The sequence below is a fragment of the Balaenoptera musculus genome, chromosome 1 (genome assembly GCF_009873245.2).
Source record: "Balaenoptera musculus isolate JJ_BM4_2016_0621 chromosome 1, mBalMus1.pri.v3, whole genome shotgun sequence".
Classification (NCBI taxonomy): domain Eukaryota; kingdom Metazoa; phylum Chordata; class Mammalia; order Artiodactyla; family Balaenopteridae; genus Balaenoptera; species Balaenoptera musculus.
The window spans coordinates 178,636,720-178,661,878 of NC_045785.1; the positions used below are offsets into that span (position 1 = coordinate 178,636,720).

The 25,159-nt window shown below is 34.6% G+C and overlaps 1 protein-coding gene across 1 annotated transcript; it reads right to left on the reverse strand.

Annotated features, from left to right (window-relative positions):
• Nucleotides 1-5,778: 5,778 nt before the first annotated feature.
• On the reverse strand, nt 5,779-6,273 carry LOC118883557 (developmental pluripotency-associated protein 3-like). The gene has a single exon (XM_036830556.1). The coding sequence runs from the start codon at nt 6,271-6,273 to the stop codon at nt 5,779-5,781; it is 495 nt and encodes a 164-aa protein (XP_036686451.1).
• Nucleotides 6,274-25,159: the final 18,886 nt, after the last annotated feature.

Genomic DNA, 25,159 nt, shown 5'->3' on the forward strand with positions numbered 1-25,159 from the left:
CTCTATTTCTCCAACTTCCATCACCCCATCTGGACATAAACAACTGCATATTTATGATAATCTACATACTCCTATAGGAACATGGTATATCTTTCTGTTTGTTCCATTTCTATTCTATAATTTTTAAATAAAACTGTATATATTCCTTGTATAATTCCTGTTCTTCCTGATTAAATTTTTCTGGATATTTTAGGGTTTTTTTTTTTTTTTCTCGTTATTGTGAACACAATTTTCTCACTCCTATTAACAAAAAAAATAAGCATTAAAAAAAATTAAATGATTTCACAAGCCAGTGGAAGAATTCATAATCCAGTAGAAGAATTCTTTCTTCAGGAGCCTCACATCTGTGAGCTGTGTCTGTGTGTATCCATGATAGGAGTGTTTGTACTTTATAAAGTGAAGGGGCTAGCATATGTAGACTAAATATATTCATTCCACAAATAAATTACTTAAGCAACCTTGAAATATAAGGCACTGTGTGAGACAATGGCAGGAGTAAAGAAATAAAAGTTTAGTCATCCTAGGAGTAAACTTGCCATTCATAGGACTAAGAAATACTCATAGAAATAAAATAGAAGCAAAAAATTGCTAAAGGCCACAATGGGTGGAACAAACACCTTATAATTTATAATTAGGGAACTAAAGCAACAAAGATGCATTATGAACCTAATATGAACTGGGATTTACATACAGTTATCTCCCCAAGTCTGCACAATAAGCCTATGAAATGGGGATCACTACCCAAAAACTTGGAAACGTTAATAGAAGTCTAGACAACACAGACAACAGCACAGCTAGACTGTGATTCCAGACCTCGTGAAGTAACTGAGGAAAGTTCCATGGTGGGAATTAACCTTAAACAGTAGACAAAATTAAGGTATATATAGAGAAATTGGGAGCATGTTATTTTATTTATGAATATAATTATTTGCCAATAAATCATTTAATTATTTACCAATTTAATCAATTTTACTGAATCTTCCAGATAGATAGATATAGATATAATGTTTCTAAAGCCTGCTATAATCGTGTGATTGATCCTTTGAATAGTGCAAGAAAAAAAAAACACTTTTAAGATTATGATTCCCAAAAGTTTGTCTTACTTGTCTTCATAGACCCTAATCCCATCAAAGAAAATTCTCATTAAATATTTGCTGACTGACTGCCTGAACTCATTTGACTGATTATAGAGTGAGAGAGATATGAAAATAAATAAATTTGCTAGATGTTTTAGGGGTAGAATGTACAGGAGATAGTGAGGTCCCAAAGGAGAAATTAATCATTTCATTTGACGAGTTCAGGAAAGGTAGCAAATTAGTTGAATGCTGATGGATGAGAGGTTGCTGGTCCATAAACAAAGTCATTTTTGAAATGAAGGATAACCCCCAAAATCACCTGAGCCACAAAATATGGTGCCCTGCAGAACTATAAATATTTGGATAAGGTTGAATTGGAGAGGTTTGGGGTAAAGCAATTAAAGTCCTGGGCATTTGGAACACCCAGATCACAGAAGGTACAATGCACTAACAGTTTTGAGTTTTATACTGTAAGAAATTGTGAAGATATTTGAAGATATTTGTGCAATGGAGTAATATGGGAAATCTTGCATTTTAGAAAGATTACCCTGGCAGCCATGGAGAGGACAAACAAAGAAATTTAAGAGGCAGAGGAACAATTTTGGAAAATATGACAATAGTTGAGAGAAGAGAAAATGAGAGTCTGAACTAAGGCATTAGCTGTGGAGTTGGAACCGAACAAATGAACAAAAGGTACAAAAATACAAACCTTAGAACTTGTGGCAATAGGAGTAAAGCAAAGTAAAGATTAAATATAGCTCACAAGTTTATTTCCTGAATGACTGGATGAAGAAAAGCATCTGTAATCGAGAAAAGAAAGACAGGAATAGTAAAGAGATATCTGTGGATTTTTTAGTGGAGTTGTCAAGTAAGCACTCTGATATAGAGGACAAAACTTTTGAAGATGCTATGGGCTAAATAAGTGATCTAAAATCACCTACAAAGAGAGGGTATTTGACAACATGGGAGAGAACAAGTTCAAAAGTGAAGGGTGCGTTAGAACAGGATAAGAAAAAGGTTTTAGGGAGGAACATGGGATGTAGCAATATGTAAGAAGCAAACAAAGAAAGCATATTCAGTTAAGTTTTCAATCCAGAGATTATAAATTAATGATAAGAGAGATAGTAGGAGATAAGGCAGAATACGTTGTACCAGAAGCCAAACAGAGGCAGTGCTTTAGAAATACAACCTTTAAAACCTCTCAAGCCTTCTGCTGAGCAAACCATAGGCAATAATGATGCCTGTGATTAAGACATCTGAAAGTGAAATTCTGTGTGAAGAGGATACTTGAGACCTTTTATTTAGGCTAGAATCCTCTAACATCTCATTGATTTGCTCAGTCCCTCTGAGATTAAATAGATCCCTTTGATCATCAATAAAGTAGCATAAAAATAGAAGACACTCCATCATTGCAGATGCCTAATTTATCATCTGATTAAGTAATTTGATAATCAGTTGCTTACAAAAAAGTAAGAATAATGGAATGTGATTAAATGGCAAGACAGATTATATAAGTAAGGGCTGGAGAAATCCCAGGGCCTGAGAAGTCAATTTCAGATGAATCAGATTGAACAAAAACAAGAAGTGGATGTTATGGTTGCCTTGGGGATAGTATTCAATCGAATTATTGGGTAGATTTCTGGTATTCGTGGGTAGAAAAAAGAAGATGAGATCGTTGAACAGACGTATGGAATTGACATTATGTTTTGAAGAATCTTGGTGATGAAATAAGGAAGAAAGATGGAAAAGTAGGATCACAAGGCCAATATAGAACTAAGATTTTCAGATAGAGAAATTTTGTATATGTCTGTGAGCTGAACAGAAGAAAACAGTGGAAAAGAAGACATTGAAAGTACAGGGGAGAAAAGTTCTGAATAGTGTAATGCCTTGGTTTTAAGTGCTAGTTGTACCTCTCAAATTCTTATCTCCATTAAATGACTCACATTATGTACAGAAAATGGACAAATCTGCACAGCTGCTTGAAACTAGATACATTTTGCGTGGTATACATCAGACAAAGCTACAAAAATCATGCCAAGACTGAGTCACAATTTACCCTCCTGATGAAGAGCAATGCCCCAGAAAAATAACTGGAAAGACTACAAGAATTCCACTAACACAGAGGCTTGATAGGCGTGGTCAGGTGTTAAGAACAGACAAAGCACAGGCAAATGGGGACAAGACTTGAATTCTTTCATGCTGTAGAACAGACACACTTACACAATCAACAATACTGGATGAAGTAGGGTTTGCCTGCTGCCTTCCCCAAGCAGGAAGCAGATAAAGGAGAGTGGGAAGGATTTTCTTCCTTAAAGGAATGGGGGCATGGACCCAGAGGAAAACTGGACTTTCACATAGTTAAATTCCCATAGGGAAAGACGTTTTGAAAGAAAGCTGTATGCAGAAACTGGTCACAGCCTAGAGTTCTACACAAGAGGAAGAAGTATAATGTAGATAAATTTATCCAAAGTCTTCAAACTGCAGTGCCCTCCAAATATTTCTCAGGTTACTTAAGCCCTTGACAAAGCAACAAACAGAAATCATCAAATCTCCTATCCAGAAACTGGGGTGTTATTGTTAAATTTTACTTTCTAATAAACCACAAAAGACGCTGTGATTCTATGATTCAAATGCAGGACATGGCCATTGAGCAACTTTAATATAGGGTCAGTTTCATAAATGGTCATTCTGTTTCCAGTCTTACAGTCTTATAATATGCTAAGCATAAAAGCAGAATAAAATTTTCTTAAGCATTATAAGGCTATTATTTGTCTGCCTTAAATCCTTCAGTGATTCCCTGATGGTCTCATGGGTAAGTCCAGACTGCTCAGTGTCATTTGCAAAGCCCTCCCTGATTTTGCCCCTAAGTATCAACACAGCTTCACTCTTTGTAACTGTGTTCTTTGAATTTTATCCTCTAACCATTTATAGATCTCCTTATGGACCAGTAAAGAAGCCAGGCTGCGTTCATACTTTGCACATTCTGTAATCACTTCCTTGGATATACTTTTCATACTCACAACCTCCTAAACTAGACGAATTTCTACTCTTTGAGAATAAAATGGAATTATTGAAGAATGGAAATTTTGAGACAGTTTCTAGGTCTTCCATTTGCTAGAAATAGCATCAACCCATGTTTTATAGGGAAGATTAAATTAAATTACATAATAAAGCATTGTATCTAGCACAAAGCAAGCCCTCAAAAAAGTACGTTTTAGTAGGAGTAATACTATTACTACTAATTGGTTTTGTGGAATGTGCTGATATTTATTGGAGTGCAAAGAAGAATTTGACATAATAATGTTGATTTGGGTTGTTTGATTTATTAGAGAAGTTGAGAAAAAGTGGTTCAATTGAACCTATTTTTAAAAAAATAATTTATATATTCACCAGGGACCTTGTTCTTACACTACTTTATGTAGTTTAAATTTAAGAAAGTTACCAAAAAATATCTCTATCACTTATTATCAATCAGTTACAAATAGTTATTACCAACTCTATGAGTACAGAGTTGATACAACAAGCTATGAAGGTGTACTTATGTCAACCAAGGGATGAACTGTTTGTGACTTTTCAAATCACAGTTCTCTACATCAGTAAAGGAAATAGGAACAGAATTTATTGGACAGAAAAATAAGAGAAAAAATTTTAAATTCCATTAATAATAATACTTAATCAAGTTATCCTCTCTGCATGAAGGATTTTTGTACAGTAGATTTCTCCTATTTTTTGTCCCAGGTGAACTGTTCTAGTTATGAAAAAACAGAAATGTGTTTGTGTGAACCATAATAACCTACTTCACAGAGCAGAAATAATGATAGGTCCAGATGGTCCAGTGCAGGTGGTCGAAATTGCTACCTCAAAAGCTATCATTATTAAGTGATTTTCAAAAGGCTCACACTTCGTCCACCACCACCAATCAAGAGACACTTGCTCAGGCCATATTCCCTTGGATAAAAACTAAGAAGTAATTATTTCCTTTAAGGGATCCACATCAATTTCATCACAATAAAAGTTATAAATATGAGGAAGGAATTTCTTTGCAATTTTTGTGCAGATGTTATTAATTCTGCAAATATAGATGAATACAATGAAAGAAAAAAACAAAGTATCCAATATGGACAATGATTAACATATACTAGTGTACACACACACACATACATACACACACATGTTCACAGAGACAGAACACTACATTAAAGCACCAATTTACTAAGTAATTTTATCCTGAATTTTACATTTTTAACATTTGACTAAAGTAAAATGAATTAATAATTATCACATTTTATGATGGTTTAAATAGGATTGAGAACAAGTAAATCTAAAATACCTAATTTATGAAATAATTGTAATATTCATGTTTCTTTCTTTTTTTTTGAAACAGGACATCAAAAATTTTTATTACAATTCAACATGCTGTTCTAACAATGCTGTGGCCAAGCCACTCAATGTTTTCTTCACATTCCTTCCACACAAGTTAATTTGTTTCACAAAGTGGAACTAAAGTATATTCAAGTCATTAAATGCAAGCTACGTAGATTCCTTATAAGTTACTGTATTAAGGTAGAAAAGAGATGCAAGAAAAAAAGACATCACAGAACTTATAATATAGGTTATCAAAATATTGGTACACAATCTTTCCCAAGCTGCTTCATAATGATCCTAAAATTACCAGTAAGAAAAAATGGTACAAGAATGAGGTTTATGGCTCATCCGACTCCATGTCATAATTACTGTAATACTTATTGGTGTAATAATTCTCATAATTATCCTCAGAAGGATCTCTATGAGACCGGCAAAAACGACAGCTGCATCTAACTCTTTGCACTCTTGAGGGAGTCTCAACGTCGTTCTGCAATGGCTCTCTTTGAGAGTCAGATCGAGAAACTCCTTTGCAGTAGCGCTTTTTAATAGACTGAATCAGCCGCTCCATCTTATCTCTCCGATCAGTTAACATGGTCGTCACCCCTCTCCTACAGGGTATGTTTTCACCAAGTAACCACCCAGTCGGTTGAGGTAGACATTCTGGTAGAATGAAGGGCAATTTGATACTAGGGTTGAGCGTCAAGTTACTGAGGTTCTTTATTAACACTTCAGACATAGTTTGAGAGGCAACTGGAATTGCCTGGGAATTTTCATCGATGGACATTTGAGGAGACTCCAGGCTCCAGGTTGGGTTAACCTCAGATGAATCCATTGGGAACTTGAAGCTCCTCCAGACCTTTGGGTTCCAGTGGAAGGTGATGCTTTAGAATCAAATTGCTACAAAGTAGCCTGGAAGAACTACAGAGCTAAGAAAGAGGGAGAAAAATCCAAGCTGACACACAGAGGTGAGAGAAGAATTCAACCCATGATTCTTTAAATTAGTTATTTTCAATAGGAAGCATTGCTGCCCCCAACAGGCATCTAAAAATTTCTGAGGAAAACTTGGTTGCAAAATAATTGTTATAAACTACTGGCATTTAGAGGCAGAATACCCGGATTCTAAATATCCTCCACATCATAAAACTGTAACACACAAGGAAGACTTGACCCACGTGATTTAGCAATGCCCTTGTCTACCAAGCTAGATCATATTCTAGGTCACTAAACAAACCTTAATGAACTTCAACGAATTAAAATTACTCAGACAATATTCTCTGACAAAAAGAGAATTAAACATAAAAAAATAGCAGGATATCAGGTACACCTACAAATATTTTAAAAAGCAAGCAAAACTCTACGAAATACTACATTGACCAACGCAGAAGTCTCAAAGAAAAATAGAAAACATTTTGAACTAAATGAAAATGAAAAGACAACCTATCAAATCTGAAGAATACACTTACATCAAGATGGGAGGGAAATGTATAGTATTATTACTTGACGACTTAGATGAAATGGACCAATTCCTTGAAAGACTCAAATTACCTAAACTCACCCTAGAAGAAATAGATAACATGAGTAGTACTAAATTTGTAGCTACAAGACTATACTTTCAGAGATCATTTCCATAATTCGTTACTAAATTTGTAGCTAAAACCTTTCTGAAAAAGAAAATGTCAGGCATAGATGGCTTCACTGGTGAATTACACCAAACATTTAAGGAAGAATTAATGCCAGTTCTTAAAAATGTCTTCCAGAAAATTTAAGAGACAGCAGCCCTTCTCAATTCACTTGAGGAGGCCAGCATCTTTTGACACACAAGACAGAAATCATAATAATAAAAAGAACAATATGACATAAAAACAGATGTAAAATTTCTTAATGAAATACTAGCAAATTTAAATAATATATAAAAACAAACAAAAAAGCACAATCAGGAGAGTTATGTTAAGAATGCAAGGCTAGTTCAACATTTGAAAACTAATCAGTGTAATTCATTATCTTAAGACAGTTAACAAAGACAAAAACAAAGGATCATACCAATAGGTGTGGAAAAAGTATTTGCCAACATTCAGCATCCATTCATGATTTAAAACAAAATTCTCGCAAACTTGGAATAGAAGGGACCTTTTTTAATCTGACAAAGAAAAACCACAAATATCTACAGCTAATGTCAAACTTAATTTCAGAAGACAATGTCTTTCTCCTATAATCCATATCCACGTAAAGACTTCATCTTTAACCACTTCTATTCAGACCCATTTAAAGTTCCTACACCTAATTTTATATCTTCTTCTTCTTATTATTATTACCACCACCACCACTACTACTACTACTCAAGAAACCCCAGAAATAATAACTGGACCCACCCCTGTGTACATCTTATCATCTCAGCTATAGATCTGACTCACCATAGGATGTGAAAAAGCCATATACTCCCTCCTCAGGCCTTACAGCTAAAGGGTTCAAGTTATGTGTCAAGGCTTTGCCAATCAGACTTAGCTTGATTTTTGAGGTAAAAAGGACCTCAATTCTGAACACTCCAGGAGATATAATTCACATAGATTTCCCTCATCCTGGAGTTCTTGATGAAAGAAATCTGTGTAGTGGAGTTCTTGCTTCTTCCATTGTAGCAGGAAAGCCTGTAGGGTGTGTTTCCAGCAGGGAGCAACTTGTGGCACTCAGTAGTCAGTGAGAAGGGCAGTGATTTCCTCATCAAACCAGTCCTACAATTTTACTGTTGTTGTTTTTGTTCTTGGTCTTAGTTCCCAACCGGAAGGCACTGAACCTGGTTCTCGATCTTCATAAAAAAATAATGAAATAATGCCATATGCAGCAACATGGATGGACTTGGAGATTGTCATACTGAGTGAAGTAAGTCAGAGAAAGACAAATATCATATGATATTGCTTATATGTGGAATCTAAAAAGAAAGGAGGGCACAAATGAACTTATCTACAAAACAGAAATAACATTACAGATGTGGAAAATAAACTTATAGTTACCAGAGGGTAAGAGGGGGAGGGATAAATTGGAAGATTGGGATTGACATATACACACTACTATATATAAAACAGATAACTAATAAGGACCTACTGTATAGCACAGGGAACTCAAATCAATACTCTGTAATGGCCTATATGGAAAAGAATCTAAAACAAAGAGTGGATATATGTAAATGTATAACAGATTCACTTTGCTGTAAGCCTGAAACTAACACAAAATTGTAAATCAATTATACTCCAATTAAAAAATAAAAGTAATAAAAAAGTTACCTAGTATCCTTTTCATAAACATCTATTCTGCTCTAGTAACAACCCTGAACTTTTGAACAGCCACCTGAAGTACCTGAAGATTGTTTTAAGACTCTGCAAAGGTAGCTACTGCACAAAAGAAATACTTTTATAATCTACAGACAAATATCTAAAATTTGAATTATAGTCCCAATATCTATTCTCTCTGAATCTCATTTTCTGCATCTGTAAAAAAAAAAAAAAAAAGTGTAATTGGCCCATAGGATTGTAAAAGAGACTGCTTTGCACATTGTAATGATGTGCTATAAAAAAAAAGTTCTTTTCATGCAAAATTCTATTATAAGAACTCTCGAATTACTTTTTGTCCACTGAAAATTTAAACTGAAGAAGAAAATTAATTACAAGTTTTTCAGCAAATACTGATTGTTCTGACTGTATTGTAAATTAAAATGAAGGAGAATTAAGTTCTTCATCATGGTAGAGTAGGAGATATATCAATTAAGATTAAGAAAAATATCTGTATTTACCTCAAAGTTAAAGATCGAGGGAAAAGATTATCTTGTGGTATATCAGGAGTTCAAAACTTTAGGTCACTGTTTTATACATTCAGAAGATATAAAAATATAAAACACCCTCAAGCTATCAAACTTAAATCTACAAAATATAGTAAAGTAAATATGAGAGTATTTGTGCTATTGATCTTTTTTTTCCAAAATTGAACAAATGATTCACAAACTGAGGAAAAAAAGGTCGCTTAAAGTTTTAAGCCTAATAACAAAAATAATTTCAATTCACAAATGTTATTTAGTGACTAGAGTTTGCTCTTGGGAAATAAAATTTTATCATTTTAATAAAACATTCAGAAATTCTCACTGTTGTGCATTTTAAAGTAATCTAATTAAAACCTAACACATATATATGGAATCAAAAAAAAAAAAAAAAAGGTCATGAAGAACCTAGGGGCAAGATGGGAATAAAGACACAGACCTACTAGAGAATGGACTTGAGGACACGGGGAGGGGGAAGGGTAAGCTGGGACAAAGTGAGAGAGTAGCACTGACATATATACACTACCAAATGTAAAATAGATAGCTAGTGGGAAGCAGCCGCGTAGCACAGGGAGATCAGCTTCGTGCTTTGTGACCACCTAGAGGGGTGGGATAGGGAAGGTGGGAGTGAGACGCAAGAGGGAGGGGATATAGGGATATATGTATACATATAGCTGATTCACTTTGTTGTATAGCAGAAACTGACACAACATTGTAAAGCAATTATACTCCAATAAAAACGTTAAAAAAAAAAAAAGCAAGCAAAAGATGGACAGACATGGTGCCAAGGAATATATGCAAATGGCTAATAAAAAAAAAAACAAAAAAAACCATGCGGTCTTGCATTATCCTGATGCAAGATTATGCATTTTCTGTTGATTAATTCCAGATGCTTTTCATCGAGTGCTGCTTTCAATTGGTCTCATTGGGAGCAGCACTTGGAATTAATCATTTGGTTTTCTGGAAGGAGCTCATAATCGAGGACTCCCTGCCAATCCCACCATATACACAACATCACCTTCTTTGGATGAAGACTGGCCTTTGGTGTGGTTGGTGGTGGTTCATTTCACTTGCCCCACGATCTCTTCCATTCCACATTATTGTACAGTATCCACTTTTCATCACCCGTCACAATTTGTTTTAAAAATGTAATGTTTTCATTACGTTTAAGTAGAGAATCTCATGTGGAAATACAGTCTAGAGGGTTTTTTTCGCTTAACTTATGTGGAACCGGAACATCAAAGTGATTCACATAACCAAGCTGGTGCAAATGATTTTCAGTGCTTGATTTGTATATTTTGAGTATGTTGGCTATCTCCCATGTGGTATATCGCTGACTGTTCTCAATGAATGTCTTGATTTGATAGCTACCAACTTCAACTGACCTATCCGACCATGGAACATCATCCAGTGAGAAATCTCCAGCATGAAACTTCACAAACCACTTTTGACATGTTCGATCAGTCACAGCACCTTCTCCACACACTGCATAAAACTTTTTTTGTGTTTCAGTTGCATTTTTACCTTTCTTGAAATAATAAGGCATAATATGCCAAAAATGTTGCCTTTTTTCTTCCATCTTCAATATTAAAATGGCTACACAAAAATTCACCAATTTTGATAAGTCTTTTTCTAAATGCACGCTGATATGACAGCTGTCACATACAACCTAACAAAATTGTTTTGAATAAAGTTAAAGATAACTAAGTGCTACTAGAGCCATCTTACGGAAAAAACCGACCGAACCTTTTGGCCAAACCCATATTTAAAATACCAAAATCAAAAAACAAAAACAAAAACAAATCAAGACATCAAAGCATTATATGAAATATGTTCTATCATCCTACCTTGAAAATTATACTTCCATAACAACCTAGAAGGCAAGGATAGGGTTTCGAATTCTTGGACACTCAGAGTTTTATACCAGAATTGAAGACACAAAGAGAACCAAACAGAGTGGACATATCTCTTTAACTCTGTAGATTCCTCCTCCATAAGTGGCAGGGCCAGAGAGAAACCCTTTAAATGATAGGGTACCACCTAAAAATTGGTGTTTTACATCTTAATAATTTAGTCCAGAACTGTGAGGAACAGAAATAATTATATTTCGTGAGGGTTTGATATTGGGTTAAAAAGCAATGAATCATTTCTAGTTTGGGTAACATGATTCTGTGGTTTATACTTTTATCTCTCTACCCCTACTAGAAAATGTTAGAAAATTTTGATGGAATATTATCAAATTTCTTTAAAGCCTATTATGAGTGACAGTACGCAGACATAAGAAAGATTAATACCTTAAGAAATTGAGACAAAAGAAACAACCCAAAATAGATGTGAATACATCTAAATAAAAATAGACTAAATAACAATACAAAAGAAAGACATGAATTGCAGATCTAATCAGACCATGGAAACATGCCAAATAAGACAAAGATACTGGCAGAAAGGCTCAACAGCTTGACTTTAGTGTTAAGGAAAAGTGAGGAAATATTTATCCTGAATTAAACTTCTTGAAATATTAACTGAAACCATGCACCCAGCTGGAGATAAATGAGCATGTTCCTGAGGTTACTATGTACTGAGTACTGATTCAAGAATGCTTCCAAGTTTTAAAAACTGGTTATTAAGTTTTTAAAAAAATAACGTGTAATCTATGACTTGAGCAGCACTAAAATGGAAGTAGATCCACACCCCTGCAGGTGCAACTTTACTAGCAAGAATTTTAAGCTGAGAGTCTCTGGACCCTTCACCTTTCCTTTGTTAATGTGACCCTCACTTACATCAGCTCTTGTCTCCAATCCAAACACGCCCCATTAAGTGGCAGTTACAATGGGAACCGGGTTTGCTGTGTGGTGTGTGCTACTCTGTTCCCTGTTCCGTAAAATTTCTGCAGATTATTGTTGGGAAAGTCGAGTGTGAGTTTGATTGACAATCTGAAACTGAAACTCAATCCAGTGATCTTTAAGCTACTCCCTTGTTGCCTGGAGGAAAATCCTAAAGAGACAAGCTCCACTCTTTCAGTAAATGTGGCATCACCAATGCTCTTGATGGCACAGAAGATGGTACAGGTAGCAAAGTACAAGAATCAGCAATCAGTCAGAAAATTACCCGAAAGAGATGGACTTTGTGCATGCCTTTTAGAAATATTTAATTTACTTTATGTATATTTTCTTTATATTTTTGCAGAAAACCCTGAATAACTCAAATAAAAGACCACATCCAATGTAAATCAAATAAAGAAAACATACAAGCAGTGACAAAGCATCATTACACAGTTTGTGGCAGCACGTTTTGTAACGTATGTGAAATTATGACACATAATTGGCTGCATTTTAGAGTTAATGAAATATATTCTATTCACAGGCTTTATTTGAATACCTTGCTCTTTGTAGAGTATGCTTATATAGCAATGAGTTGTTGATCATAAGCTCTTCTATAAAGACTCAGGTAAAAATATAACCAGCTTACCCGAATATGCCGTGAGTTTCAACACTGCTCACTTTAGGTGTCTGCGTGATTTTTCTGTCCCGCTTCCAGTCTTGACACATTTTCGACTCACTGTCTGGGACGACTTGAATCAGCCAGGTTCATGGAAAATCTGACTACCTTGTATCAAAGAAGTTATAGATGTAGTTATAGATGGAATTTAAGTTGCCACATTAGAAAGATCAAAATCAATATTAAGATGAATATGAATGACTTAAAATGATCATTTAAACTTTTTAAAATTAATAGTGCAAATGTTATTAATAAATCTTTGAAACTATATTCCATATTGTTAAGATAATGTTACCTTAAGGTTATAAATTATCTTGTTTTTATCAAAGAAAAATATGTAAGGTTTTTCACGGAAGGCTGTCTATTCTAAATGGAAATAAAAGAGGAACACACTCCCGTTTCATGACATTTCTGCTACTTTACCTTAAATTTATAAACCCACTTAAAAGGTTTTAAAATCAAGTACATGTCTATTTATCCATATAGTATCTCTATTGATCTAAAAGAGAATACTCTTAGCTATTAATTTGTTTTTTCTATAATACAGTAATATTTCTTTAAAATATTTTCATGGCCTTTGATTTTAAATTGTATTTTGAAAAATGAGTTATTTTATTTATTTTTATTTTTGGCTGCATGTGGGCTTTCTCTAGTTGTGGCGAGCGGGGTTTACTCTTAGTTGCAGTGCATGGGCTTCTCATGGCAGTGGATTCTCTTTGTTGCAGAGCACGGGCTCTAGGCGCACGGGCTTCAGTAGTTGTGGCACACGGACTCAGTAGTTGTGGCTCACAGTCTCTAGAGCGCAGGCTCAGTAGCTGTGGTGCCCAGGCTTAGTTGCTCCACAGCATGTGGGATCTTCCCAGACCAGGGCTCAAACCCGTGTCCCCTGCATTGGCAGGCAGATTCTTAACAACTGCGCCACCAGGGAAGCCCATGGCCTTTGATTTTAAAAGCAGGAAATTTACCACAGTTACATTAATTTGCAAATGCATTCACTCAAACCAAAAGGAATATGTTATCATTCTCAATACAGTTTAATTATCTGTGTAGGGTAAAAATATAAAATATCTAGAACTAGACCATATACAAAAATAACTTCAGAATGATCAAAGCATATAAATCATCTTTTCAATTCTTAGACATTTCTTGCTATAGGTGACTGTGGTATAAGCATCTATTTCATTTTGATATACTTAGATCATTTAGGATTAACCAATAGCCGGCTGGGACAATGACATGATTTTTGTGGTCAATGCAGAAAATCACAGAAAAGATATTTTAGCTTGACTCATTGTTGCATACCAATTTCCATGAGTATATTAATTTCATCCAATAGGAATACTATAATAGGAACAGAAGCTACAACCACAGCTGCTAACTCATTTTCAGTATTTTATCAAATTTTCCTAGATTTTTCCACAGGCCAAATTGGAGAATTAAATATGGAAGTAGTGGGAATATTCATACCCACATCTCAAACATATCAATTTGATCTGAACTTTCACTAATTTCATTTGCATATATAATTTAAATGGATAAAAAATATATTTTTAAAAATTTTTGTTTGTTGTGTAGTGGAATCCTCAATGCTTCCATTTGCTTCTGCCTACCATAATAGCCCCTTTTTCTCGGAATCATGAATTCATTAAGTGGTTTCTGTAATTTGTTGAGTAAATCTAGTGGTGATATTCATGCAGTAACAACAAAATGAACTTGAGATATAACTGAGGTAGTTTAAAAATATGGCCCCCAAATTCCTTGACACTCCTCGCTTTAAGTTTATTATTGCTTCAACCAATAGAGTACAGTGGAAGAGACGCTAAGTGACCTCTGATGCCATATGTACAGCAGAGCTGGTGATTCCTATAAATCTTGGGTTTATTTATTTTTACAGTTCATTTACTGGAAAACTGCTCCTTTTGCATCTTGATTTCATTGGGGGTTTTTTAGGCAGTTCCAGAGAGGTACTCAGTCTAGGGCTAATCATTACCTATAGCTGAAGCAAGATCTTCTTGAATACTTTCCCCAACATGCTGTGAATCAAGTTTTCCTAGTGTGGGTGGTGGGAACAGGCACTATTCCTGGCCCAGCTCTGGGAACTGTTCCCTTTAATCCTCTCAGACCCTTCTTTCCCCAGCTCTTCATCAATGCATGTGCCGATCAGTTGCATACAGGCTTTATCTTTGAAGGGCAGCCTCCCCAGATCTCTGGGGTTTTCTCTTTGCACAGCTCTCTCCTCTCTGATACTCTGTTGTGCAAACTCTGGCACAACAGAGTTTGATCTCCCTGGAGTCTCAGCTCTGTCTCCTCAGCTCATAGAAAGCAACTTGGGCTTCACTTGGATCTCCCCCTCCCCAAGGTAAGTCCTGAAAACTCTTTCAAAAAATAATCTGGGTAACTGTAGGTCTAACATCATAAATTTCCCTTTTCTCAGGTCTTGATTTCCTATGTTGCCTGATGCCCAGCATCTAAATTACCACTGTTTCATGTATTTCACTGATTTTTGTTTATTTCAGGCTAGAAGATAAATCTCATCCCTGCTAGTTTATCATAGCCAGAAGTGGCAGTCTCGACAGTATTAATGTGGTTCTTGATTTCACCTCTTTGATGATAAGTATCAATGAGAAGAAATAGAATTATGAAAAAATATCTTTATTAATAAAGTCTTAGATGAGTTGGAGCATCTTACACTAAACGCATTAGCAATAAATCCATTATAGTTATATGCTATGAAAAAGTATATATATGCATCTACGACTTCCTTGCAAAGGCAAAACTTACATATTTTAAAACATTTAGAATAGAAAAATATTAAAAATGGACATATTAATCTATGAAATGTCATTAATTAAACTTCATGGAAATGTTGCTACTAACATTTTACTGAATATGTAGACATTTCATTCAATCCATTTTGCATGTTTCCTGATGATGACAAGGATTGGAGAAGAGGGAAAAGATGGTGATAATACTTTTAACGCATGTATGATACTAATGATTTTACATGGAATCTTCTAGGAGAGGGTGGCTGAATGGAGGAGAGGCCGTCATCACTGGAAGTTAGGAACCTAAGAGACTAAGCCAGAGGTGTGGAAAGATTCTCTATGTGGATTTTTAGGTCACCACAAGTGGTAACAGTATTAGTACTGGAGACAGTGATAATAAGCCAGCTGTGAATTAGAGGCACTGACCATAAGGAATGTATGACTCTAATTCCAGGACCTTTCCTCCCCCACCCCGTCGCCCCCACCAGTGTTGTACATCACAGAAATATCTGGAAGCGATAATTCAGAGCAAGAAAAACATCCAGTCTTATTCAGGACTGGTAGAGATTATGGGAAAATAATATAAAATTACTTCATTGAGTGAGCCATAGGGATTCTTCATTGCCAAAATGGGTAGGAGTGGAGGAGAAAGTCTAGTTTCAGAAAGAGCAAAAAAATCAAAGGGATGATTCTGCAAAGTGGTTGATGTTATTAGAAAATTTTGCTTTGACAAACCTTCAGTTTCAGAGGGGACTTTGGGTGAATTTTCACAGGTTCCAGTGGGTGATGATTTGTCCAGAACACAGTGTGCCCATTGACACCCAGAGAGAACTGTCTACTGGATGGAGGGATTTTGTAGTCTGGTGGGTGTAAAGGATCAGTTCCAGTGACTTTAGCAGTAGATGGAAAACCAGCTCTAAATAATCTATTTTGGGGACTGGATTCTAAGGCAGTTTGTATTTGCAGCCTGGAAGGAGTTGATGAATAAAATGGGTATTGTGTCATAAGGAGAACTTGGTACTTATAGAGTGCATGTCAATCCAGTTTTATGCTAAGGTTGGGGGCCTATATACTAGGTCCACTGTTGTTGGATATTAAAACTTATTTGAAATTTAACATGAAGATGTCAGAACTTAACAGTTTGCAGTCTGATTTTTTCTTTTTTCACTTTTAAAATTATTTACACACTATATCACATACTTTCATTATATTTTATAGAATATAAAAATATAGAATTTTATAGTTACATAATGACACTAACTTGAAAATAAGTGATAATAGCTTGGTCATGAGCAAAGAGCAGGCAGATAAAGAGGTATTGATTAAACTCATGCCAAGGTGCTGGTAAACCAGTAGTTCTCTAACTACACAACAGTCATCAAGGAGCTTGTTAAAAAGATACATTCTGGAGTTGAAACCCAGAGACTGTCATTTAATTGCTTTAAGACCCCAAATGTGCATTTATACCAAAATCTCTAAGCAATTCGGGTGCAAGTGTTCAGTGGACCAGATTTTGAGATGTCCCCCACCCCTGTCCCAAAACACTGTGAGGCATATCATAGAAGGAGACTGAGGCAGTAGGTGCCAGGCTTTAAAGAAACTATCACCTCTCTTGAAAGGTAAAAGTTTTCTCAAAGACTTAGAGACCAAAATATGATAGAATAAAATCAGCCCCTGTTACATTTGTAAACACACTGGAAAATGACTTTGAAGTGACCATCTGCTTGCTCTGTTCTCTATATGTCAGTGTTACTCTCTTACATAGCCTTCCAAGGAGTTCTGTCTCTAATGTGCCATTACTTCATTTCTAATCAACTAAAAAAAGAAAGACAAACTGGAAGGGATTGGAACCTTGGAGTAAATAAAGAAACAGAAAAAAAGTATAAAATAAATCTTACAATAACTGTGTCCTTGGGATTTACTTAAAGACCATGGCCATCACCTTGTAAATATATAATTGAGAAATTTCTCTCTGTTTCCCCAATGTTTCCTATAGTACAGGAGGAAACAACTTAGGTATGATAAGCACATATACATAGAGCACTTACAGAAAAACTGTAGGTCATAACACAGTCAGTAGAAGCCATTGAAACCATATTTTGTATGCACCCCTCAAGGCATTCAGCAACCAATAAAGATCTCTTCACTATGGAATTTCTCTACATATTTCTTTGTGAAATGTTGCCAAAAGAAATCATATTGATTTTGTTTCACTGTCCTTGTGAATGTCCCAGTCTCATATTTCAAAATTCCTATGAGCTATTTTCTCGATTTCATAAAGAAGTAGACTATAATATTGAGAATTATAAGAAAATTATATAGTGTAACATTTTAACAAAATGAGGAATTACACCATAAAGGGTATTACATTTTTACTTTTGACAGGTTTATTCACTGGCATACCATAGATTTTTTCTGATGGGTAAATAATTGCATTGTTAAGAAGTTCTCAAGGAAAAAAATAACTAATTGTTTGATTTTTTTGTAGTGTCAACAGTGATGGGGTATGTTTATTTTTCATGGTGTGGACACTCAACTTCTGGGACCAGTTCTGAGGTCAGTGCTTGAGCGGCCACCCAGTGGTTTCTTTCTTTCTGGTCTTTGTTGTCCTGGAGGAGTTAGAACTAAAAACATAAGGGTCACGACATGCTGGAAATATGTCATGTTACAAAGAGAATAAAATACAGTAAAAATAAATTTTGTTTAACTAAGTTAAACAAAAATGATGGTTGAATAAGTAATAATACAGGACCCTGATTTCAAGCTTTTACGTTCAAGTCAGGAGATAGATTAGTAAACAGAGGATAAAAATATGTCAACATTAGATGACAGATATTAACTACAGGGTGTGGCAGGACTCCCTCAAAATGAAGTTGAATCAATAACTTGGCACTCAGGAAAAGTTGAAATTAGAAGGATAATTAGAAGTTATTCTGGGAAAAAGATGGGGAAAGGGGCTGGGAGGGGATGTAGAATTTCAGGAGAGGGAGCTTCTTATACAAAGCCATGGATGCATAAAAGAATAAAGCAAATTCTCATAAAGACAGGTTTTAATGTCTAGTGTTCAATATGAAAAGTAAAGTAACTAAAGGAAGACAGAAGGTTAAATATGGCCTAGATTATGAATGACCTTGTAGCTAATACTATCAAATTGACAATTTTCTATACAGTCTACTGTGAATTATTTCCAACCAATCTGTTATCTGTAAATGATTTTTCCCTCTCTCCATACATGTTCTGTCTCTTTTGTGCCTATTTAACCCACATCAATGACTCTGCATTTCACTGGTTTTTATAAGAAATCTTATATGTAAAACAAATTTTTCCCCTATTATAGATTTTACTGAAAATTTGGGAGAAACAGGGAGGGCTCGTTTCACGTATGTAACAGCATTCTGCTACTTTGCTTCTCCTTTCCCCCTCCCTCTCCAGATTTGCTTCCCCCATCGTACAAATTAGTTGTCCTTGAAACTTGATGCAAGTCCTTCTAGAACCTAGAAACTTGATAAGTAGGAGATTTAGTAAGATCTTTGTTCTCAAATGTGGGTCTCTACTTAAATAATTTGAGCTGCCTACTTGGAGAACACTTTTTAATCCAACTTATTGTATACTGTTCTGATGAGAACATATACTACACAAACTCATTGTGGAAAACCTACCCTTGCCCAACTGTTACTTTTAAAATTTATACATTAGGTTTTGGTGAGTTTAAAAAAGTGCTTAATAAACTTTTAGTAATTTCTTCTTTAAAATGAAATCCAAGTAAGCATTTCAAATGGCAATATATTTTGCAGAAAGAAATTTAACTTTGGATCTGGCAAACTATACTCTTGTAAACTCACAAAAAATTTGCACCAATGAAACATTAAAATGAGTGTTTTATTTAAAATAAGAAAAGACCTCCATGCAAACAGACATGAGTTCTCCACCCTACTATACATTCTATCTACTGTTACCTAATTTCAGAACCTTGATTTCCACATTTGTAATATAATACTTACACTGTACATTTTGTATTGTAAGAATTATTGTTAAGGTATATACAGTGTCTAAAAGAGGGGGTACTTAATAACAGAATCAAAATAATGCTGTTTCCCTGCAAATTCAAACACATACACACAGAGACATAATTTTAATGTGCACATTTTTGAGTAAATGAAGTAAGCCAAACAAGTAACTGGACATATGTTCAAAGAACCATCTGTTTCAAAATATACCTCTTCAAATTAGATGTATTGGTTTTCTAATTTATTGTTCCAAATATGGGCCAATCAGTATAATCAATACAGTGGCATCTTAAGGCTCAGTTATTTTACATAAAGTAACTATCTTTTCCCATATATATCAACTCTGGAATGGTATTTAACTGTTAACAAATTAACAGATTAAAGCTGTGACTGTTACACAGAATTAGAGCCATTCTTCAGAAAGGCTAATTATTTTAATTCTAGGCCTTGGATTTGCCTGCCTAAAGTAAGTCACTTTCCATTGTGATTGACTGCAGGTTCATTTGCATTCTGAAGTAGTGCTCCTCCATTCTTTGTTCCACCCTCTGAACACAGCTATTTAAGTGTATTCCGTTCTACTGAGTTTACATGGGCTGCAGGTGCCAGTTCCTGTTGCAGCTGTGCATATATTTTAAAATGGGCTACCACAGAACACAGAGTGCAGTGATACACCACATTTAATAGAGGTCTAGTTTGATTTGTATTGGGTTAGTACTTCCAGAAAGCAAAAGCAGGAACTAAATGACAGGCTTTCAAACTCTTAGGCCATCTAAACCTCTGGACATTGATTACAGAGGTGATGCTGAAACAGAGTCTGTCATAAAACAGCAAAAATTTTTAAAACCATTCCCTTCAAAAGACTAGCCAGTGCATTGAATTCTTATTAATGAAAAGCATATTTGATTAAATGGTCCATGGTTTCTTAAAGCAAATATTACCTTTACAAAGTACGTTTTGAATCAGAATTATTTTGTAGTAAAAAACATTAAGAACTAGAAACATTATTGTTTTGTGTCCTTTTACTTTCTAGAATAGCATCAACTATTCTGGCATTATGAAGTGGTTTATCGTGATTTAAAAATATTTTCATTCCTCTGCCAAAGTCAAAGAATTCCACTGAGATATTGTATTTTCTCCCTTACTGTTTGGCTCTATATCAATGGGGGCTAACACATCCAATGCATTCCCTCAGCTCCAGTGCAATCTGCCTTCCATCTCGATCCACCATGAGGAGGTGTTGACAAAAGACTGGAGTGTGGAGAGAGAGAGAGAGAGAGAGAGAAGCCATAGTATTTGTTCCTCTCCTTCTCTATGTAGATGCTGTTTTTGGCAGTGGTTCTGTCTCCGCCATGATTCTAGCTCCTGGTCAACAGCCCATGATGTTAGATTCTATTGGGTGATCCCTGCTCTTAGGGTCTTATAATCCATTGTGGTATATTGGACAATGTCCTCTCCCCAAATGCTTCCAAGTGTTAATCTCTGGAATCTGTGAATATGTTACCGTACATAGAAAATTAAACTTTGCAGATATAATTATGTTAAAAATATTGCAATGGGAAGATCACCTTGGATTATTTGGATGGGACCAATATAATCACAAGAGTCAGAGGAATCTGATAATACATTGAGCTTATGGAGAATGAAATTACAACATATCAAAATTAGTGGTATAGACTTAAAGCAAGGCAGAGAGGGAAATTTATAGCACTATATAGTTACATCAAAAAAAAAAAGGCCTAAAATCAATATTCTTGTCTCCCTTTTTCAAGAGACCAGAAAAAGAAGAGCAAAATAAACCTAAAGGAGCATAAGTGATGACTAAAAAGATAAGAACAGGAATAAATTATCGAAAAGAGAAAAGCAATAGGAAAAAGCAATGTTCTGGTTCTTTAAAAAGATCAAGAAAATTGACAAATCTCTAGCAAAACTGGTAAACAAAAGAAAAAGAAGACACTAATTACCAATGTTAGGAAGGAAACAGGGGATGTCTTTACAGACACTGCAGAAATCAAAAGGATGATAAGGAAATACAACAAGCACGTCTACACACATAAATTTAACAACTTAGATAAAATGGTTCAATTTCACCACAACTCACCTATATGAAAGAGATCATCTGTTTGGTCCTACAACTATTAAGAAAATTGCATCTGTAATTTAAAAATTCCCAAAATGAAATCCCCAGGCCCAGATTATTTCACTTGAAAATTCTATAAAAAATTTTAAAAAGAATTAACACTAATTCTACACAATTTTTCTAGAAAGCAGAAGAAGAGATAATACAGAGGAACTTTAACTTGATAAACAGTATCTTAAAAATCTATGATAACATCATAATTAATGGTGAAAAACTGAATGTTTTGGGAAATCACTACAGATCCTATAGACATTAAAAAGATAATAAAAAATACTATGAATAATTCTATGCCCCAAAATTTGATAAACTAGATGAAATGGACCAATTACTTGGAAGACACAATTTGCCAAAATTCATACAAGAAGAAATAGACAATATAAATAGTCTATGTCTATTAAAGAAATTGAATCAATAATTAACAACATTCCAAATCAGAAAGCATCAGGATTAATTGGGTTGATTGGTGAATTCCACCAAACATTTATGGAACAAATTATACTAAGTCTTTACAATCTTTTCAGAGGATAGAAACAGAGAGCATATTTCCAAACTCATTCTATGAAGCGAGCATTACCCTTACACTAAAACTAGACAACAACATTACCAAAAACAAACAAACAAAAAAAACTACAGACAAATATCTTTCATGAACATACATGAAAAATTCCTCAACAAAATATCAGCAGATGGAATCCAAGAGTGTACAAAAAGAATTATTCTCCATGACCAAGTAGGATTTATCCCAGGTATGCAAGGCTGACTCAAAATTTGAAAATCAACTAATGTAATTCATCACCTTCAACAGGTTAAAAAAGAAAAAAATACAAAACATAATCATATCAACAGATGCAGGAAAAGCATCTGACAAAATTCAACACACATTCATGATTAAAAAAAAAAACCTCTAAGTAAACTAGACATAGAGGGGAACTCCCTCAATTCCTTGATAAAGAATAATCTTTAAAAAAAAAAACCTTCAGCTAACATCATACTTAATAGTGAGAAACCCAAACCTTCCTCAGTAAGATCAGGTACAAGACATGAATATTCCCTTTCACCGCTCCTTTTCAACATCTTACCAGAAGTTCTAGCTAATAAAATGAGACATAAAAAAGTATTAAAATTATATATATTGGGAAGGAAGAAATAAAACTGTCTTTGTTCACAGATGACATCGTCATCTATATAAAAAAATTGAAAGAATTGACAAAAATTCTAGAAATAATAGATAATAATAGCAAGGTTGCAAAATACAAAGTTAATATATATAAGTCAATTGCTTTCCTACATACCAGGAATGAACAAGTAGAATTTGAAATTAAAAACACAATACTATTAATATTAGCACCCAGATAAAAGAAATACTTAAGTATAAATCTAACAAAATATTTACAATTCCATATGAGGAAAACTATAAAACTCTGATCAATAATTTAAAATAACTAAATAAATGAAGAGATATTCCATGTTTGATAGAAAGATTCAATATTGTGAAGATGTCAGTTTTTCCCTACTTGATCTATAGATTCAGTGTAACCCCTATCAAAATGCCAGCAAGTTATTTCACTGACATAGTAATTCTAAAGTTTACGTGGAGACCCTTGGACCAGCACAATATTGAAAAAGGAAAACAAAGTTGGAGGACTGACATTACCCAACTTTAAGACTTACCATAAAGCTAGTGATTAAAAGCTGTGGTATTGGTAAAAGAATAGACAAACAGAGAGATCCCAGAAACAGACTCACATATATATGGTCAACTTATTTTTGACAAAGGTGCAAATGCAATATAATGGAGCAAATATAATCATTTCAACAAATTGTGCTGGAACAATTAGACATACATGTGAAAAAAAAAAAGAGAAGGAATCTAGACAGACCTAAACTGTTCACAAAAATTAACACAAAGTGCATCATGGCCTAAATGTGAAACACAAAACTATAAAAATACTGGAATATAGCACAGAAAAAACCTACATGACCTTGGGTATAGCAATGACTTTTAGATACAGCACTAAAGTTACTATCTATGAAAGAAATGATGAATAAGTTGGGCTTCATTAAAATTAAAAACTTCTGCTCTGCAAAAGACAATATCAAGAGAATGAGAAGGCAAGCCACAGACTGGAAGAAAATACAAGCAACAGATACATCTGGTAAAGGATTATTATTAAAAAATATATAAAGAATTCTTAAAACTCAACAGTAAGAAAACAAACAGATCTTTTGCCTCTTTAGATAGGTTTATTCCCAGTATTTTATTCTTTTTGATTCAATGGTAAATGGGATTGTTTCCTTAATTTCTGTTTCTGATTTTTTGTTGTTAGTGTATAGAAATGCAACAGATTTCTGTGTATTAATTTTGTATTCTGCGACTGTACTGAGTTCATTGATAAGCTATAGTAGTTTTCTGGTAGCATCTTTAGGATTTTCTATGCATAGTATCATGTCATCTGCAAACAGTGACAGTTTTACTTCTTCTTTTCCAGTTTGGATTCCTTTTATTTCTTTTTCTTTTCTGATTGCCATGGCTAGGACTTCCAAAACTATGTTGAATAACAGTGTCAAGAATGGACATTCTTGTCTTGTTCCTGATCTTAGAGAAAATGCTTTCAGTTTTTCACCATTGAGAATGATGTTTGCTATGGGTTTGTCATATATGGCCTTTATTATGTTGAGGTATGTTCCCTCTGTGCCCACTTTCTGAAGAGTTTTTATCATAAAAGGATGCTCAATTTTATCAAAAGCCTTTTCTTCATCTACTGAAATGATCATATGTTTCTTTTTTTATTTTTCAGTTTGTTAATGTGAGGTATCACACTGATTGATTTTCAGATATTGAAAAATCCATGCATCCCTGGATAAATCCCATTTATCATGGTGTAAGGAAATAATCCCATTTACCATTGCATCAAAAAGAATAAAATACCTAGGAATAAACCTACCTAAGGAGGTAAAAGACCTGCACTCAGAAAACTATAAGACACTGATGAAAGAAACTGAAGATGACACAAACAGATGGAAAGATATACCATGCTCTCAGATTGGAAGAATCAATGTTGTCAAAATGACTATACTACCCAAGGCAATCTACAGAGTCAATGCAACCCCTATCAAATTACCAATAGCATTTTTCACAGAACTAGAACAAAAAATGTTAAAATTCCAATGGAAACACAAAAGACCCTGAATAGCCACAGCAATATTGAGAAAGAAAAATGGAGCTGGAGGAATCAGGCTCCCTGACTTCAGACTATACTACAAAGCTACAGTAATCAAAACAGTATGGTACGGGCACAAACAGTACTGGTGCAACAGACATATAGATAAATGCAACAGGATAGAAAGCCCCCAAATCAACCTACACACCTATGGTCAATTAATCTACCACAGTGGAAGCAAGAATATACAATGGAGAAAAAACAGTCCCTTCTACAAGTGGTGCTGGGAAAACTAGACAGCTACATGGAAAAGAATGAAATTAGAACATTCTCTAACACCACACACAA

What these genes read in the sequence shown, in the direction of transcription:
- LOC118883557 (XM_036830556.1), bottom strand. Translation starts at nt 6,273, where the DNA reads ATGGATTCATCTGAGGTTAACCCAACCTGGAGCCTGGAGTCTCCTCAA.